The 20861-nt window shown below is 31.0% G+C and overlaps 1 protein-coding gene across 2 annotated transcripts; it reads right to left on the bottom strand.

Moving 5' to 3' along the window:
- Positions 1 to 1716: 1716 nt before the first annotated feature.
- On the bottom strand, positions 1717 to 19272 carry LOC129225764 (SH3 domain-binding glutamic acid-rich protein homolog). Of its 2 annotated transcripts, none has more exons than XM_054860270.1 (4): positions 19122 to 19272; positions 15287 to 15469; positions 10228 to 10377; positions 1717 to 3718 (listed from the first exon to the last, which is right to left on the bottom strand). In XM_054860270.1, the coding sequence occupies exons 1-4, from the start codon at positions 19164 to 19166 to the stop codon at positions 3710 to 3712; spliced, it is 387 nt and encodes a 128-aa protein (XP_054716245.1). In that variant the 5' UTR covers positions 19167 to 19272; the 3' UTR covers positions 1717 to 3709. The 2 variants fall into 2 exon arrangements, with proteins under 2 accessions (XP_054716245.1, XP_054716244.1); XM_054860269.1 differs by lacking the exon at positions 1717 to 3718 and adding an exon at positions 5247 to 6032.
- Positions 19273 to 20861: the final 1589 nt, after the last annotated feature.

The raw sequence follows: 20861 nt of genomic DNA, 5'->3' as shown, positions 1-20861 counted from the left end.
GGGAGACATTCTCCGATTCCCACCTGCATCGATTTCACCAATAAAGTCAAAAATGAGTTTTAAGAATTTTAGGTTTTTGGTAAGGTAAGTGTGCAAAATAAGACCAACCTAAGGTTTAGGGTGTAGCATCTCGTTAATTTATGGTTCAATTGGCTCCAATTTTTGTAATTTCATCCAATGACACATAAAAAAATAAGAAAAAATTATTCCAAGTGAAAATTGAAGTTTAAATTATGTCTATCAGCAGTTAAACAAAATATGGCAAATTGGCTTTATTAAGGACATGTAGCCCCAATAATGCCAACTTGGAAAAAATGCCAAAAAGTACTGTCAAACTAAAATAAAGAAGAGAAAAATTCCTTATTGTCAACATAAAACGCACTGAACCATATTTGATAAACTCAAAAAAATTATCAAAATTTCATTTTTACCTCAATGAAAAGGAGAAAGATCAATCCCAACAAAACATAAATGTGAAAAAGGTGCCAAGTCGGTCGAATTGTGTGTGGTTGGAGTTGGAGTAGTCGTTCTCATTGACAAAAGAGTTCAGATCTAGTGTTTACCAAGTTCAATAATAGTTCGTCACAGCTGTTGGAAGTTCCAATATTCAACTACTTATTTAAATTTTCGTTGTAACTTTCTTTGATTTCGGATTTTAAACATGCTGTAAGTTTAAACTATGTTCAAATATTTGACTGCTTTAATTAAATTGCCAAGTGAAAAATTTGATCCTAACTCCAAGCCATTAAATTTTTTCCCAACGATGTTAAATCACGTGAAAAGCTTTCTCGAGGCAATCAGTGAAAATATTTTAATATTTTAAATTTGGATTTAATTAATCTGCATAGCTCGCGCAAAAGATGACCAAAATCAACCCCCCTGAAAGCGATTGGCACCAAAATTGAATCAGCACATGTGTTCATGTACTGTACATTACATTTTATTCCAAATTTTGTCTGAATGGTAGCATTACTCCTCAAGTAGCCCCAATTCGATTGCACCACTCTCCTTGGGAGCTATTGGCACCAAAATTGAATCAGTTTTGTACCCTTTAAAGCCTCCCTGTAGACTGATTTTCGTTTAAACCTCTTTATTACTTGAGATATAAGTCATAAGTAACAAGAAAAAAGTTCGATAGTTCAATCCCTCTTTGAGATACTGGCACCAAAATTGTATCAGTACCCTCTAGGGTCCTACAGATGAGGCAGTGAGAAGCAAAGGGATATAAGTGGCAAAATTAAAAATTTGGAGATAACCAGTACAAATAGTAGGCGAGCCTCTCCTTTGTCTTGGGGCAAAAGATAGTACTAGTAGCCTTGGTAGGTATGCTGTACAGCATGATTTAGAAAAAATTCAATGAAAGTCTGCCTAGAATGTTATCTTTAAACATGTTTAACTCAAAACTTGAAAATGTCCACTTACATCCCTTTGCTTCTCACTGCCTCATATGGACTAATTCTTGCTTGATTCTGACCATTATTCCTGAGATATAGCAGCCACCCATTATGGATTGCTCCATCCATCTTGCAGGAATTTGTGCCGAAAAGAATTCAGCACCAATTCACATGGGGGCACATATGTGTACAAAATTTCATTCGATTTCATGCAGTAGTTTATGTGCTAGAGCGACCACAACATTTTTTAACTGTTCAGTTAATAAGGTATGTTTTTTCCATGCCAAATATTATACAACACACAGAAAACACTAAATAACATGCTTATATTTTATTAACAATTCTATGGATTAGTCAAACAATAAAAGAAAACGTTTAAAACCAAAAAGTGCGTGCATGTTAGAGGCAATGCTTATAATTCTTTTAATAGAACAAGCAGAAATAGAATTTTTTATAGAATAAAAGTAAACTCAGAAATACATAATATATTAAACAATAACTAGTTTATGCAAATGAATCATTATGAATGGTAACAAGCAATTTTTTAACATTTAATTTCATTACTAAGATCAACATTATTAAATAATATAAATTACAAAAAATTTTAGTTCTAAAATAATTCGTATCAAATTACATTTATATATTACAAAAAGTTAAAAGTATAAGAAAAAGTAAGTACAGTTTAAAATGTGTTTAACACTAGTGTTACATAAAGTCTACTAAAAAGGTTTAGTGTAAACAATTGAGGACTTTTTTTAAAGGTAAAAAAAAAATTTTTTTAAGGGAATTTCAATTGCAATGGATTTATTACTTTTATTTACATTCAAGTCATGAATAAAATATCAATGATAAAAATACATTACAGTATTCTACTGCTTAATATATATATGGAGGGATACTTAAAACTTGATTCTAAAAAAAATTTCACAAAACAAATATTGGCAAGCACTAAGAATATCAAAAACAAATATATAAATATAAGAAAACATTTTTGAATATTTTGAGCATTCAGGGGTCAGAGCTATTCCATATAAGAAAAAAGTAAAACCTGATTTTCAAATAAAAAAGAAAAGAAAAACAAAAAGGAATTATAAGGACAGTACCTCATCGTAATAGGAGTTGTAAAATTAGTCACTTACACATTTTGTAATACCGTGAGAAACTGTAATAATGTCTCAGGCCAATTAACAAATTTCAATCAGATACCAAAAATGTACCATCTGTGTCACTCACATATATTAATTATGAATAAGAACTAACCTTTATAACTCCTTGTATGAGAATTTCAGTAAATAATAATGCCACATAAAATATTTTTTTAAATGAAAACTAAAAAGAAATAAATAATTATAAGATTTTTTAAAAATTGATTAAGAGCTAAAAAAAGTTTTACCTTATGCTCAGACCCCACACAGCGGGATTCAAAATAAAAATAGGCCTGTGCAGAGAATATGTTTAAATATAACTTTACTTAGGACACAAAATTTCTTGTAAAGGTAGTTATCACACCAAAAATGTTGGCTATCAGTTGACAGTAATAATTAACTATTCTTCAGAAGTTTGAAAAATATAATTGCTTTTATTTAATTAAAATTGCTTTTAAATTTGTTATAAATATCATTATGTTTCAATATAGATATTAAGGAAAAATACCTACTAATAAAAATAATTCATCACATATTTCAAAATAAAATGCCCATACACAATCTATACAATATATATCACATATATAATTTTTACTACAATCAATTTCAAAATAAGAAATGCTTACATGAAAGTACCCTGATAAAAGGTAAATTTATTGTTAAACAAACATGAAGTCTAACTTAACTTTCTTAAATGAAAGTCCTCCACACTTCAACCACCGGCTCCAATAATTATTAATGTTAAATAACTTACCACATATGATTCTCAGAAATTTTGTGTCCTGATCTAATTTACATACATATATGTACAAAATATATTATAAAAACTACTGCCAGCAGTAGAATATATAGTTAGTTAAACATGCAACAGAGCTTATATAATTTATGATGCTTAATATAATGGAAAACATTTTTCGTTTAATCCATCATAAAATATCACAGGATATGAAAAATTTCATGAATTTTTTTTCTTTGTATGGAAGAAAAATAAATTTTGAAATGCATGGATATGAAAACTATTAAACTTTTGATTCCTTTCCAATCAAAATATTTGATCTGCTCATTAAATATGCTTAAGCTGAGCCAAAGCCACAAATGAGGAAGAGTTAGAATTCATGCAACTATGTTAATAAGACATTTTCTTCTGCAGTTGATGATGGGAGTTGGCATTTAATCATGCTGCAATAAAAAACATACGTTAGTACAAATATAAAAAAGTCCAAGTTAATAGCTAGTATACAAGTAATAGTAAATCCTCATTAATCCAGACAGCAATTTAAATGTACATACTGTATGAATAAAAGGGGAGTTAGTACAATAAATAATGTACGGGTTTACTACAAATGATTCATTTGTTTCCAAAATGCTATACATCAAAAAGTATTGCAGGTACAACGATGAAGATTATATGAAAATAACAACTAATACATCAAAATAAGGAATTGTGGAATTAATACGAGTTTAGAATTTTCAAAATGACCACAAAACAAGAAAAGCATTAGTTATATCATAGCAGCATCCAGCGTCTTACTGGTAAAGTTACCACTGCAGCATGGATGCTATACTTGGGTCTGATGGTGTTGTTTCTCTAATCCTCTGGTTGTCTGATGCAGTCAGACAAGATCCAGCAAGTCCTTGACCCTTAAGAAATCAACAAGGGGGGAGGCATGTAAGTTTTCTTTGGTAAGACCGAAGCAGCCCAGGATGTGTTCAGCTAAGGCCTGCTGAACCCCACACTTGGAGCAGACGGCAAGAATTTTTCTGCCCTCAAGGAATAAGAGACTCTTCATATGTGCACTTGCCAATCTAGAAATTGCTGAGTTAGACGCTCTTTCACAGTTGACACCAAAAGATGAGCCCGGAACCCTAGCAGCATAATGGGTCTTCTATGCTATAATGAATTAGCGTGTTTTGCTTCTTGAATGGAATGCTTCTTGACTGTGGACTAACAGAGTTAATAAGAAACCACAATCAAGAGGCAAAACACGCTACTGCACCATAGCAGGCATAGGAAAAAAGCTTCATTTAGCCCCAAGACGGCAGACATGTTGCTACTTTATTCTACAATTAAGGGCTTTAGTATCACCATCTAGTTAACACAATTCCGAATCTTGATGAGTTTGTTGTTATTTTTACATATTTCTTATCCTTGTATGCGCAGTACCTTTGGATATATACTGTTTTGAAAACGAATGAATGATTTGTAATAATCCTGAACTTTCATAGGCTGTATTTTGTGTTCTACCTTACGCAGTTTTACATTTCATTCTCCGTAATTCAAAATATGATTTTCACTGGGTACAGCAGTTAGATTATGTACGTTGGCTCAACTCATAGGTTATTTTGTTTAGCCTGTACTTTCATTACGTCAGACTACCTGGATCCCCTATTGGTTTAACTAATGACGTTCTACTGTAATATATAAATCGATAAATGCAAGAAATAATTTACGAAATACTAACCAAAATTTCATTTGACAGTGAAGTCATGACAAACATATTATTTTAAATTTATTTTAATCACATGCAGCAAAAGGTTAATGAATTCTGGAATAAAAACTCTCATTATTACACTTCATTTGGCACGAATCTTTCCAAATCAGTATCACATGCAAATCCTGATTAGGTGGTTAGGTTTTCACAAAAATAAGTAAGTAAATTAGTAAAAGTAAACAAACATGCATTACTTAAAAGAACGATAAACCAACATAATAACATGTAGACAAAATTCTTTTATTTAAATTGTGATACACAAAGCATTGCATTATGAATTTTTAGTCCAGCATCATATAGAAAACATTCCTAATAGTTAAAATTTTTGAACAATAAAAAAATGTGTGAAAAAAATAAATTGAGATTCAAAATTGAATTTTTCCTTCAATAAAATTTCATTACATTGTAATTGAAATCTAATTTTACTTCCTTTCTTTCTTTTTTTCAATGACCAACTTTATTTGAAAACAGCAAAACTAAAGTTTTAAAAAGCATTTCCCTACATCAGTAAGTCGAATGTCGGTAATGGAATTATAGTTGCACAAAAAAGCAGCAAAAGTATCAGCACAAAAATCCAAAACTGTATGATGGTCAGGTAGAAAAGGAAATTTTTTCTATCAAAAATATTCAAAAATAGTAGTGGCTTTTTTTTTTTTGGTTTAGCAATTGTGGTTTAAACATATCAGATGTTTTTTTTAATACCACAAGCTATAGAGGATGAAGTATTTGGCCCATTATATCTTGTTTTATTCTGATTCTTCTGCACTTTCTTCATCTTGAGCCATCTCATTATCTTTTGGTTCATTGTCACCATCTTCAATATTTTCACTATTTTTCGTTTCTTCAGCAATATTAGCATCTTCTAAAACTGTAGTTTCTAACTGTGACTCAGCTTGTTTGATTGCTGATTCATCGTGAGAATCAATTTGCTCATCAGCTAAATTAGACTCGACATTACCTGATTCAAAGGAATTTTGTCCATCCAATGCTTGTTCAATTTCCTGAAATCAGTATGCAGTGATAAAGTATGCTTACTGTTAACTTTATTAGCACCTTTACTTTCCTACACAAAATCTCAACAATAACTTTTTCAAAAAAAAAAAAAAAAAAACTTTTAAAATTAAACTACATTAAAACAGTGGAACTCTGATTTTACGTATTTTGTTGGACTTGTGATAAATATTGCACCAAGCGAGAAGAATAAGTAACGCCGGAAATGGGAATAAAAATCTAAGGTGCAACGTTTAAATTTGACACATTCCAAGTGGTAGGAATTTAGTCTGCTTGTTTTCTATTTTTAGATAATCCTCCTTCATAAATAATATTGAAATAACTATTTTTTTTTTAAAGTTTGTTTCTTGGTTTGCATGTGAAAAATAATATATTTTTATTTTTAAGTTTTATGCTTCAAGAAGAAACACTGTTCTATTGTCCACTGTAACAGTGGACAATTACAGTTACTACAAGCATAAATGTAATTATCAAAAGTTTTAGGGAAGTAATTAACCATTCTAATATAAGTACAATGTTGATTTAAATACCAAATGAATATACAGCAAAATCAAAAATAAACCTTTAACAGAAATTTAATAGCTGTGTTTGAGAAAACAATATAAAATTAAATGGTATTTTCGCAATAATGAATGTATTATTACAAATACAGTAAACTCTTGATAACTCGAAGTCCTAAGGGCAGGGTTGTAGTTTTGGCCGGACAAAACCTATTTTGGCCATGCCACTGGAAAAAACTGGCCAAAACTGGATTAACCACCATAGAGCTGCCCAAAACTGGATTGTACAAAAGCACATGAATATGTATAATGTTGCACCTTTCAATGCAGAATTAAAATAAAAAAAGATGTTTGTTTTTCATAATTGAAATAATTTTTAAAACTGATTTATTGATTTAAATGAGACGTTTCTCATATTAACATTAAAAATTGTTCACAGCAAAGACAAAAGACATTCTTTTATTAGGAATAGGAATATAAAATAGCGTGCAATATAAACTAAGTTTTTCTTCACAAAACTTGTGTAACTAATATTCAATGAGTTAGAATATAAATAATATACTTTGATTTAATTTGAAATTCATTTTCTGTGCATAAAACTACAAAAAAAAAAAAAAAAAAAAACTATATATTGTGCTATTTGCACTGTTCGAAATATATATTTAAAGCATTTGACATATTTCTCCTATGATGTGACTAACTCTCCTAAACATGCCACCATTTGTTACTTGCCTAGGGTGTAAATTAATTGTTAACTGAAATAATGAATAGTGAATGATTGTGGGATTGATGTTTCAAGTGTCTTTTTAATTATGTACTCATTCGTATTTTAATTAAACATTTTATTTCCTATATCCACATCCAATGGCCAAAACCGGACAAAACTGATTTTATCCAAGCTGGTTTTAACCGGTTTTGTTCATGGTTAAAACCACCACTGGCCGAAACTCTTACAATCCTGCCTAAGGGACCGGCAAAAACATTCGAGCTATTGCAGGGTTTAAGCTGAGTTCAAACGTTCTTTAGCAAAAAAGCAAAAATTGATGTGAAAGCTTTAGCAAAATGCTGAAATGTTGGAGGAATATGAATACGCTCACACATCTTTCTAATTGATTCAATGTGTTTCATCTCCACTTGAAAACAGAATTTAAAAATCTGCCGCAACATCTTCACAGAAAAAAAATGCCGTAGTTTTTTTTTTTTTTAATTTGAAGTAAAAAATTTAGAATTTTATTTACCTTGAGAGAACACAAGTTTGATTTTTAAAAGGTTACATGTTCCCACCTCCAAAAATGTTTTTTGGGGGAAATAATGAATAAGACTGTCTTGTTGAGTTTGATTAAAAAAAAATACATAAAGTAAAAGATCACCATCGTTGCTTCCTCTCTCGAATTGCAAATTGTTTTTATTATTTTCCTTTTTGAGCCAAAATGCCTTGCTTCATTTTCGTAACTTGGATAGCATTTTCGTATTTTGAGAAAAATGCGACTGTAGTGGAAATCCTGAAATAGTGATAGTTCGAGTTATGGGAAGTTTCTGCAACAGTCTCAAGAGTTTGGGACCCAAAGAAAACTTCAAGATAAAGGAATATTCGAGTTATAAGTTTTGAGTTATCAAGATTCAACTGCAGATAAAACAATACAAGAACTTGAAGCAAAAATATATCCATGTCAATTTTATAGTAAAAACAGAATAAGAAATTAAGCAACATTACATATAAGGAAATTTAAACAAAATCAAAATTTAGTAAGCTCAAAAATCACACATTTTTAAAAGAAAAAGTCTAATATAGGAACAATATCCATGAAAGATTTTGAAACTTTTCATTACTACTACTATGAGCTTTTAAAATTAACTTAAATATTAGATTAAGTATTCTAAAAAGCTCCAACTTTTGATGACAATATCCACTGATTTGCAGTTTAGATAGCCATTTTCATAGTAGTGTTAAAAATGCAAATAAAGTTATCAAAAGATGTTGAAAGCAAACACAAAATGCTTCAGAATCAAAATTAGAGGTTGCTTCTGTTTTTTAATAACAATGTTGGAAGTTAATAATACACATTAAAAAAAAATACTGTTGTAAGAACAAATAGAAATGGTGGGTTTTTTTGGGCTGGTGCAGAGGATGTAAGAATTATTATTGAGAATGAAGTCCAGTATGATGATAGTTCTTCCTTAGCACACTTTAAACTGATGTAGCCTATTAGTGTTTCAAATTTCTTTTTCAGTCTATATTTTAGGCTAATTTACTGAAATTGACCCTAATCAACTTTATTACATTTATCCAATATACCTTTATACGTTAAAAGTAAAATATGTACCTATAGGCTTTCAATAATTTCACAGATGTAATTATTTTGTTTTTTGTTTAAAAATTTTGTCCATACAGATTTAAAAGACAGTAAATATCTCATAAATAGATGCTTTTACAAAAAAAAAGATTCATACTGAAATTTACATACTTTATCAAGTAAAACCTCCTTACCCCCTTTTTTAGATATGCTTGATTTAAATTTAAATAAAAGGAAGGTCACCCCTTATTATGGGGTAAGTGGGACACCGATCTGATTTTTTCAAAATATAATCGTTAAGAATATTTAAAGCATTAATGTTATAAAATAATGATGAACTTTAGTTCATTAATAATGTCCAAGATAAAAAAAGACAAAAAGTTTAAAATCTATTCAAAAACGAGCTGTTCTCAAAACGGGTCCCCAACCAACCTTAAATATTGTGTTTTAACAGTATTTGACATTTTTGATAAGGAGGTTTATGATGGGACGGTTATGATGGAACTCACAGTTGTTAAAAACCTGCCAACCATGATTTAAATATTATTGTCAGGGTTCGCCGATATATATCATGATATATATCCGATATTTATTTTGAAAATATCATGACATTTTGATATTTATTTTTTCAACATATAGTCATAGTAATATTGTTCATTTACTATTCAAAATATCCAAAACGTTATGTACTATATTTTTATGATGCATTAATACAAAATTAATATAACGAAGTAATATAATATTCCTTTTTTATTTCATTTTCATAAAAGTATTAGTAATGTAACAATTTTAATTCATATTACAAGTGCCTAATTAACTATTAAACATTAGTCAGAAAAAAAGAAGTGTTATGACTGTGCACTGACTAATGCATATTTTTTATGTCTGAAACTGTATAAAAGTAGTTAACAGAAGAAAAATGAGTAAAACAGCTATGCTAAAATAATATAAAATTGATATAAAAACTATATTAAAATTGATTAAAATATTAAATGAAATATTAGATATAAATAATGAAAGAAACCACAATTTTAAGTCTACATATTATAAAAACAATATAAAAAAAATAAATAGTGATTTGAGGATGCATTTACTATTTTGAAGACTTTAGTTTGTGCTGATTGAAAATATCGAATATATATCAAAATATCCAATATATATCAAAATATAGGATATTTTCGAACCCTGATTATTGTAATAATTATTATTTTTTGGTTTATTACCATTCCGTAATTTTGTATTTTCATTTATCATTAATACAAGTTTTTCATTAATGAATTTTTACTGTTATACCTATACTAACTAATAACTAATTTTGAACTCATCTGATTATGAATAAATTAACAGAACCACATTACACCATTTTGACAAGCATTTGTTTAAAAAATTACCTTATCCACGTCTTCTCTCTCATGGTTACCAATGCCATTTTGTGTAATAACATCACCGGCAGTTTCAACTTTCTTTTCCGAACTGTCTTCAAGTTTTAAGAAACTCATAATAACATCATCATCATTTGCCAGTTCAAAATCAGCATAGTCCTAGAATTTAAGTAAAAATCATTAAAAAAAATATCTTGAAAATGAGCATGAGCATAAAAACAGAATTTGTAATAGAATATGAGAAATAAATTATTAATTACAGGATATTGCATTATTTTGCATTGGTATAGTTACTGGTGTGGGCAGGTAAATGGCACTACATGCAGAAATGAGTTTTTGATATATTTGAAGAAACAAGTTTTCAATTCAATACTAGCAAATAGGAAAATTGTGTTTTTTTTTTTGCACCATCTTTTTCAGTGGAAACCAAATAAGCAAGCTTGTACAATAAAGCAAATGTACAAAAAAACTTGCAATTACTGCCTTTTACCCAGATTACTTCAACTACGTAAACCAGGATTTTCAAGCCTAAATCTTTTGCTTAACCAACATGAAAAGACAAATTTTTATACATTGAAAGTAACCTGCTTCCTCTCACCATCTGATAATGATCACTTTCAATACCAGAAGCTTGATCCAGCATTATCCAAAGCAGAACACTTTACGATGTTCTACAACGTAAAATCATTTGACCAAAATTGTTCTGCAAGTACTTCAAGCGTTGTATGCGAAAAACACGACATTTTCCACAAATTGGGTTTCAAAAATCAAAATTGTTTTATATAGGAGTTTTTATTTTTTTAACTGGACTGTTGCTATTTATTTCTGTGGAAAGGAGATATTTCAGGAAACATCACAGCTTTTAACCAAATGACTATTTAAAGAGCACTGAATTTGGAAAATTAGTTGATCATGAAAACTATAAAATCAAACAAACTTTAACAAGGTGTCAAACCTAAACCAATGGAGATTCTCCAAAAATAGTTTATATGCTTTCTAAAATGCATAGAAAGAGCAAAGATACAAAATTTTATAAAATTCGATCCTAGATGTCAAACCCAATTTTAAGTTAATTTTACATGGCATGAAGGAACAATTAAAGTAATGTTACTAAATAAAGAAATTACTGAAATAATAAATAAAAGGAGTCTAGTTTGGTTGCAATTAATAAAACATTTCAAAACTTCCTAAATAATTGAAATATTTTCTGGATGCAAAGGGATTGAAATCTCAAAAAAGACAAGCAATTTCCTGCGATAGACGTGTTTCAGTGTTCGCATGTTTCCAAAACATACGTGTATGACGGAAATTGCAGTGAATGAAGATCGATTGGGAAACTCCTACAAAGGACTTATCAAATTCAACAACACGAGCTTTCCGCCAAACTATCGTAATTTGCGAGAATTTTAGATTTTCTTCTAATTTTAAGAAATCTGCAGAAGTTCTGCAAAATTCAGAATTTCTGCAGAAAATTTGTCAGTTTTCCCTCTCACATTTGAACACAATTGTTCTGCAGCACAGGCATCTGTTCTGTGATGTAAGTCGCAAATTTAGAAGTATTCTGCTTTGGGGCCAGTATTCAGCTACCAGGACAAAAATCCAATGTTGAAACTTTCTGGCAGGAGTTATTAAATTTTTTTTGATACATAGGGAAAAAACACTATGAGTGGCTGCAATTGATCATTTAGACAAAGATTTTACAAAAAGCAAATTGTTTTTTTCGCAGTGGTTGGTGTTTCCATTGGTTGACACCTCCCACCTCGGGCAGAAAAAATTGCATGTATCAATTCAAAAATGAATTTCAACTTTTTACAATAAACTAACTGAACATCTCTGAAAATAAAAAAAAAAGTCAACTCTTTCAGAGCAAATTAAAAAATTTTAAAATTAAAAATTCTTATTTTTGGGTACAAAAATCGGGAAGATTTGAACAAGAAATTGAGGCATCAGAAAAAGCTATTTTTGTAATGCTACTATCCATGAGCGTTAAAGAGAACCAAATACTACCTCTGCTGCAGTTTTTGTGGTTTTAAAGAAAATAGTATTTTTTAAAGAAATTTTAAACTAGTGTTCTTTTTTTGTGACCACTGCACCTGAAAGTGTTAAAGCATTGGTTAGCCTAAGAGCTGTTGTGGTGCTGAGCAAATGGGATATGATTTTTTTATGCAAAGTAAAGTTCAAATGTCAAGTTTCCACAGCACTGACTGGCTTAGCAAAACTACATTTCTGAACAACAGATTATTAGCTAAAATCGACTCAAATTTTCAAATAAGAATACCATTTTAACCTTTCCACTTCAAAGAAAACATTGCTTTTTGTTTATTTGCTTTAAAAAGAAATCCTTCAAACAATTTTTAATTATAGGAAAAAATAGCTTTTAAGTTGCAGCGTTTTCGGTGAATGAGAAAATTTGGGGGTAAGAATATAAATACTGATTGGTTCAAACAAATTTTCGATCGTGATAGTCATGCTAATGCTAGATTTTTTACCTGCATAAGAAAAAAGCAGTCACGCTTGTGAGCACACTGAACATGTGGTTTTGAAATCATGAAGTTCTAGATTCTAATGCTGTGGTGTCTAATGGAACTGATAGGGTGGGGACTATTGCTAAAAACAAGCTAAAAGCTAAACACAAGATAAAAGTAGTAGGGCTGGACAATGTATCACTAGTGTTCCCGCTAGACCGTTTTTGAAGGGCGCAGCGCCCTGCCCTTTTACATATCAGCAGAATGCGCCCTGCCCTTCTTTTAGATAGTGAAATGCGCCCCGCCCTTTTCAAAAATAAGAAATTGCACCCTGTGTTTTTAAAATAATGCCTCAACCATCATTTCGATCTACCCGGATATTGGGGCAATTTTATTTGTCCAGCGATCGTCTGCAAAAACGTCCATGTCTTATCCTTGTTCCCAGAATTTCACCCTGAAAACGGCCCGATAAACAAAAGGGGAGGCAAATACTTAGGCAAAGAGGGGATGAGATTCTCAGAATTCAAACAGGCTTATCAGTAGGAAACAAAGGCACAATGTTCTTCCCTTCTACTGAGGGTGGGTTTTTGAAAGGTTGTGAGAAGGAGTAGGGTCTTCTGGGAAGGGAGAGATCTTTGTTTCATTCCTTCCCATCCTTGATCTTCTGAGAATCAACAATGAGAGAGGGAATAGGACATTTTCCTAACATTTCAGCCCTCTGTGTCCGTTTTTCGTCTGCACGTGGAAATTAGGCTAAGCTAATTTTAGCGCATTGCTAGTGATTGGGTAGCAATCTTTTCACATCTGTTTCTGGAAAGTTAACTTTCTGATTGTTTCCTAATAAGAACATGTTACAAAGCTTACTGGGCTAAAATCCAAGGGTATTTTTTAAATATTTTGGATTTTTAACCCCCCTCCCCAGCCCCCCCCCCAAAAAAAACCCGTTTGAAATTGAAACATTGCATTGACAGGGCTTTCATTCAATTCTTTCCTTTTGGCTAAGTATTTTTATTATCTTTGTACATGTGTGATTCATATAACAGATTATTTAAAACACTTATTGACATTATAAAAAGCACACTTTTGACATACTTGTGATTTTTTCTAACTAAAATAATCTTGCACTGTTTCTTTTTCTTTTATAAATATTACACAATTGATTTTTAAAAAAATCACAAAATTAAAATGCCGAAATATTAAATTTTCACAAATTGTCTGAGATAAAAATCCTTGCTTGGCCCAAGCTGCTTATGCATTGCATTTAGGAGCGCATACATCTGCCAACACATTTGTGTTATGAATTTGAACTCCAAGACTAGGAAATAGAGCTCAAATAAAGTCTTTTTAGTTTTGCAACTTGCTACCACTGCATCCTTGAAGCACTGAACACAGTATTTTAAGTTAATTATTCTATTTGAAGTGTAATATATTTAAAAAAGGAGAATTTACACTCATCACAATTTTGATGTCTACTAAAATAATGGCACAATGCACACTACTAAGCAGTTTCTTTGGTAGGAAGGGGAGATCAGTAATTAAATATTGTTCTTCTTAAATTAAAATTCAAAGGGTTTTGAAATGCCTATAATTTTTTTTTACTCTTATAGGTAGTTAAAATTATGGTCTGAAAAGTGTTGAAAAACACACAAAGCCAAGCTTCAGCATTAGCTAAATGTTCCTATGGAGTGTGAAAAATGTGCTTAGCTTAGTTGGCATTTGTGTGTGTGTGTGGGGGGGGGGGTTGAGCTAACCCTATTCTGAAGACAAGTGCGTTTTCTGGATGAAATCATTTTTAATGCTAAAGTCAGTGGTGATGGCGATCAAGGGGGGGGGGGGGGTCAAGATGCAGACTAGACTGTTTGAATTTTTGAAAGGTGTTTTAAGTGTTATTTCTCCTCTTATTTTTTTTGGTGGGGGGAGGGGGGGCGCTTAGTACTTTTTGAGTGGTACATCATTGGTCTTGGGTGGGGGGTCACTGCGTTGAAATTGTGCCCTTTTTTTAAAAAGTACCCTTTTCAAAGGCCAGCACCCTGCCCTTTTTTTCTCTGAACTGTGAACACTATATCACAAAAAAACTGGTGTACATCCCAAATCATTAAACCGGTTTAGGATTTTTCTCTAAAATAATACATAAAAACCACACCGACTACAAATCCATTGATGTACAGACACTGGTCCATGATAGTTGCCATTTTAATCTCTTTATTGTTTCAAAACTGCAGGGTCCCTACGATAGGATTCTTGCACTTTCAACTATGTTTTTTTCTTAAAAAAAAAAAAAAAACAATCTCTTGCTGGTGCTACAAAAAACCTTACATCCTGATGCATCACAATATCGAAACGTAAGGTTGTCGATGCATCACGATGTAGAAATTCCTACATTGCCAACCCCAAAAAAGTGGTTGGCATATTCTTTTATCAAAATCTTAAAATCATGTTTTTATTTTTACTAAATAGCTGTAAGTTGTTTTGAGCATGTTGATGGATTTACACATGGGCAGATATGGGTGAAGCAAATTTAAAAGCGCAAGTAGAATTCAATTAAAGAAAAAGATGCTTAGATTTCATTCTTAAGATTGCAAAAATTAAATAATTTATCATACCCCACAATACTTGTCATCATTAAATATCTGAGGTGGCAGTTGTGTACTTTTATTATGTTTCTTAGCTTCTTCTTGCATGTAAGTCAAATCCTCATCTCTTCCTGGTTCTGTAATGTCAATAACTTGCAAATCAATAGGTAAACTCTGAAGTATGAACAAGACCCTCTGCTGTTGTTTCCTTACCTAGAACACAAAAATAAAATGAATGGAATTCAACACACTAACTGCAATAAAATTAATTCAGTTTCAATTGCAATTAAATCGTCTAATAAATCGTTTGATTAAGAGCAATAGTGAAATAGTGTCTAAAAATGTCAAAATACAATTGAGGCATTAACAAAAAAAGGACATAAGTCCAAAAAATGGTTTCTGTTTGCTTACTTCTTCCGAATTGCAGATGCATCCCAGTCTTTAAATTTATGAAAATTTATGTTGGCCGAATTCAAACGCATTAAATAATACTTTCTCACTTAAATTTACATTTAGTCTTAAATGTTTCAAGTGAAAATTAATGCTTAAATGTAAGCGAAATCCTTTTATTTTAAGTGCATTGTTTGTTTAGAAGAATATTTAGAGATTTTTATGGTCTTAAAAATACAGGCCCTAGTGATAACAAACTAGCAAAATCATTTTTTCAGGGTACATAGAATGCATATTCCTTTTAATTTTCTCTTTTCCATTTTATAGCTCCGTCTTTTCACTATAATGAACAAGACCTGTCTTCAGTTGAACACTATCTAATTTCATATGATGTTGATGCTTAACTTCAAACAAACATTAAGCCTTTAAGACTGTTAAATAAATGATTTCAGATCTCTACTTTGGATCATTGGATTTAAATTCAAAAATTCTTCTAGAAGCTGAATTAGGCCAATACCAAATTTTTTCTCTCTCTTAAATTTACTGAGAATTTCCCTTTCTTCAGCTTTTTATATTGGAAGCTGCTTAACACAAAACAATTTCTTAAGTTTTAAAATTGTCTGTGGATTGTATGAATTTGTGGATCATTTCGCTCAAAGCATAGGATTAGTTTCATTATTTTTGATAAACCTTAGGATTGTCATACAGTAAAAACATTTTTACCAAAGAAAAAGAAAAATTATGATTATATTATTACAAAAAAAAAAAAAGCTGTCTCTATTCTTGCTCGATGGAATAAAAAAATCATATAATTCCATTTTAAAAACAAAAAAATAAAAATTTCTTTTTTATTAGAGTAAAAAGAATCCTTTTGAATGAACAATTACAGGGCCATTTCACAGTATTTTGTCCAAATGTAACTACAGTAGAAGACCGTTATAACGCTGACCTGTATAACACAATTCTCTATAAACCGCACTACTTTTCAGAAGTAAACAATAGGTTTTGAAGTTTAAAAAATCCCTTTGTTTTTCTTTGCAAAAATAAAAATTATTAGTCAAATTAAATTTTGAAAGTTTTTCATCTTTCCATCTTATTTCAAAGCTTTTAAATTGAAAATTAGTACACATAGTAAACAGAAAATTCCAGACGGCTCTTGAAAATGCAGCTGTTATGCAAACCATGAAGCTAGCAGAAGTGCAGGATTTTGATTGTGAAACATATTTATTTGTGAATAACTAATTGTAATATTGGTGCTTTAATACTCATTACAGATAAAACTCATTCTGAAGTGCTAATATATATATTCTGAATATTAGTTTCAAAATTTGTGAAATGATCTATATAACACAAAAACCTGTATAACGCAAAAGCTTTAGTCCCAAGGTGTGCGTTATAACGGTCTTCTACTGTATTTAATTTACTGTTCGATTAGTACAAAATTTTATTTTGAGTTAGTCCTACCAACACACAAATTCAAAATAAAATGATATGCTAATCGAATAGAAAAATTAAAAAGTTATGGCAAAAAAAGTGTCATGTTGCGGACTCTATATGTGGCCAAAATACTGTGAAATTGTTCTACAGCAAAAGGGGTGGCCATTAGGATGTCACTTTTTTTCAACAACTTTGACCCCTCTTCCTCCTGTGTTACAAAGTGTTACACTACACTTCATCTCCCCCCCCATTATCACATGTCACTCTGAATTCATAAATATACTGATGGAAAAACTTCCTGATGTCAAACTTCTCGTTACCTTTCACTCCCCCTAGTCAAACTGTCACAATTTCAAAATCTCTACCTCTCAAAGCGTGACATCATTCATAGACAGCTCAAAAAAATTTTTTTTTCAAATTCCATGAGATAAAAAGTGCTCAAAATCTGACAAAATATAAAGTAACTTACAAATTACTGAAGATGGGGATCCAAAGGGTACAACAACCACATAAAATGTTCTCTATATAACACATTTCATGATTCTAGACTTCAGTGTTTTTTTACTATGCATGCCATAAAATTCTTACATCTTACTTTACAACATGAATCAATCTATGTATAATGTATACTAGTATTCTTTGAGTACACACATTTCTTGCTAGCACCAGTAAAAACATGAAATAATTGCCTTGTGCCCCAATGAACTATATTAAATAGTTTTTTGAAAACAATTAAAAAAATAAATTTATTAAAACTAAAACAATTCAGAATGAATAATAATATTGGAAGTAGATTAATTCCTCAGTAAAACTGATAAATACAAGACAAGTAAATAGTATGAGACAGACCTAGATAATATTGACGAACACGCAAACCCTTCTTACAGAAATTTTTCTAAATTTGCAGACAATTTTGATCTATCATCACCTCAGAGCAACAGTGAGCCACCAAGGTATTCTACGCTGTTGTTTAGAGGCAACATAAAAAAAAATCTTCATTGAGTGATATTTGTTGCTTTTACGCCGACCTATATAATGCAATTCTCTATAAACTGCACAACTTTTCAAAAGTAAATGATAGGTTTTGAAGTTTAAAAAATCCAGCTCTGTTTTGCCTTGCAAACATACCACATTGCTCTTGAAAGTACAGCTGTTAGCAAAGCATGAAGGTAGTAGAAGGGCAGGATAATTCACTTTCCTTTGATTGTGAAACATATTTATTTGAAAATGATAAATTGTATAGTTAGTGCTTTAATTCTCATTGCAGATAAAACTCATTCTGAAGTGGTAATACATTAGATATATTCTGAATATTAATTTCAAAATTTATGAAATGACCTATATAACGCCAAAACCTGTACAAGGCAAAAGCTCTAGTCCCAAGGAGTGCGTTATAATGGTCTTCAACTATAATCCTCTAAGGGAAGTAAGTGTAATAAAAAAATACAAGCTGGGGTTGCATAGCTTGTATATAATTTCATATTTGCTGTTGGTGGCAATACAGAACTTGGGAGAGTTATGTTCTTTTGTCAGAAAATTTTTAAGAAATTATTTGAGTTCACAGACAGTTTTCCAGATTCGTAGTGACACAAAACAATCAAAATTGACAACACCTTTAAAAGGTAAAAAACATTGTTACCTTTTCAGCAGTAGAGTGTTGTATCCGGAAATTTTCCCATTCAATGTCAAATACTTAAGAACACGAAATTTAAATTTTGTTCAAACGACTGATCATGATCCATTATTCAGTATGAAATCCCGATTCATTGCACAAATCATGTAGTAAATAATGTGCAATGCCTAGAATACATGAAGTAGGCAGAGTCGTGGGTAAAGGTAAGACAAACAGAGTTTTAAAAATTCTTTGCTAGAAAAAGTTTAAAATTAAAATACTTAAAACATCGACGTAATTAAACCGGAATGCTGTCATTCAGATTAACTCTGAAATCTCTAGTGGAGACAGAAGTCGATAAAATGGAATCACAAGAAATTTAAACTTATTTTCTAATTAACAATCAGACAAAATATCTTGACTCACTTCATGGCTTCCACAAATACCGGAGACATAAACTTTAATCGTCATATTTTATGCAGATCGATGTGAATTTAATTTTCACATACGATGCAGACAACACTTTTGGACTCCAGAGACTAACTGAAGTGAAGTGATTTGAGACTTTTCGGTCTCAACTTTCACTTCGTAAGCATTTCTGAAAATAAAAACAAATAAATTTTTCAAAAATGTAAGAAAAGCAGCGATATCTACTGATGAAATTTCAGTTAGTAGACATTGAAAATCTCCTCGGCGTTTGTTTAAAAAATGTCTCCTATTATTTTATATTCAGATTGGATCGAAAACAGTCTTAACTTCAACCGCACATTTCTTTCATCGCTTTCCCCCGTGACGTCATCTCCTAGACTTCGAAATTCACCATTCATGCTGCCATCTAGTAGATTAGGCAGGAAGTTAACAGTTAATTGTAAATTGAAAGCTTTTAGCAAACATTTTTTTTTCGGTGTGCGTGTGCTGGGATACCCACCCTAAGAGCAAGGACGCACCCCGTAAATATGCACCCCCAAAAGTAAGCACCACCAAAATATGAACAAATACCCCTCAAAACACCCCCCCTAAAAATTTCATTGGCGCAGTCTATGCCATGAGAGACGCAAATTAATTCCTCAAATATCTTTAACAAGAAAAGAAACAAATATGTCCTTTTTTATTTTATTTCGATCCACTTAATGAAGAATAAATAAAAAATATTGAGAGAATTTTTTAAAATTGCTCATTGACTCTTAATAATAATAATTTTGCCTTATGATGTGTTTACCATAAACTTAAATGACAAAAATATAAAATAATTACATACATCCCGTGTTTCTCAACGGTTTTCTTACCGTCCGCCGGGCGGGCAGTGAGAGTATGCTGAAGGGAAGTGCGCAGTGATAATTTTTTGGGTAGCAGGGGGATGGGGATATTTCGGGTGATAAGAGGGCAGTGGACGTATTTTGATCTGTTGGTGTCCTGTTTTTTAGGGCAGAGAGCCCTCATTCTCTACCACCACTACCGGGAAAGATATCTTTAAAAAATTCGGTTTTAGGACTTTAAACTTTGGTTTATCTTACCTTTAAAGCAATGAATTGCCACAAATGATTTCTCTGCGTTTTCAATTTTATTTTTATTTTATACATTTTTTAAAAGTGAAAACGAGATATAAAACTTGAAGGAAGATGGATAAGAATCTAAAAAAAAAAAAAAAAACTGGGAAAAAAAAATCGAAGATCTGATACTAAAATTGACCCTTCCTCGGCAAAATTCTGTTTCCGTGCTTGCTTGGAAAACAGAGGATGCACATTACTCTGGATCATTTTTCGGAAAAAATCTTCGGTGATGTTCTGATGAAAGTTTATGAAACAAAATTCATAAAGGCATTCTCTGCTTTAAAAAAAAAAAAAAAAAAACAGTTAAGGAAATGGTCCTTGTGACAAAGAACTTTTGAGTAAAAAATCCTTGAATTGGACCTTTCTTTTCCCCTTGAATTGGAAATTTCATTTTTTAAATTTCACAAAGGGATAATATATAAAGATTCCAGACTTCCTATGCATATTCTGATGTTCCAAATCACATGTCTGGGACTGATATTTCAATATATATATATATATATATATATACATATATGTGTGTGTGTGTGTGTGTGTGTAAAATACAAATAAATATTTCAGAAAAAAAAATCAAATGCAAGTTTTGTGGTTTGTGCTAAGATCATAGGCGGATTGA

Source organism: Uloborus diversus, chromosome 7 (genome assembly GCF_026930045.1).
Source record: "Uloborus diversus isolate 005 chromosome 7, Udiv.v.3.1, whole genome shotgun sequence".
NCBI lineage: Eukaryota > Metazoa > Arthropoda > Arachnida > Araneae > Uloboridae > Uloborus > Uloborus diversus.
This window is presented reverse-complemented; position numbering and strand designations above follow the sequence as displayed.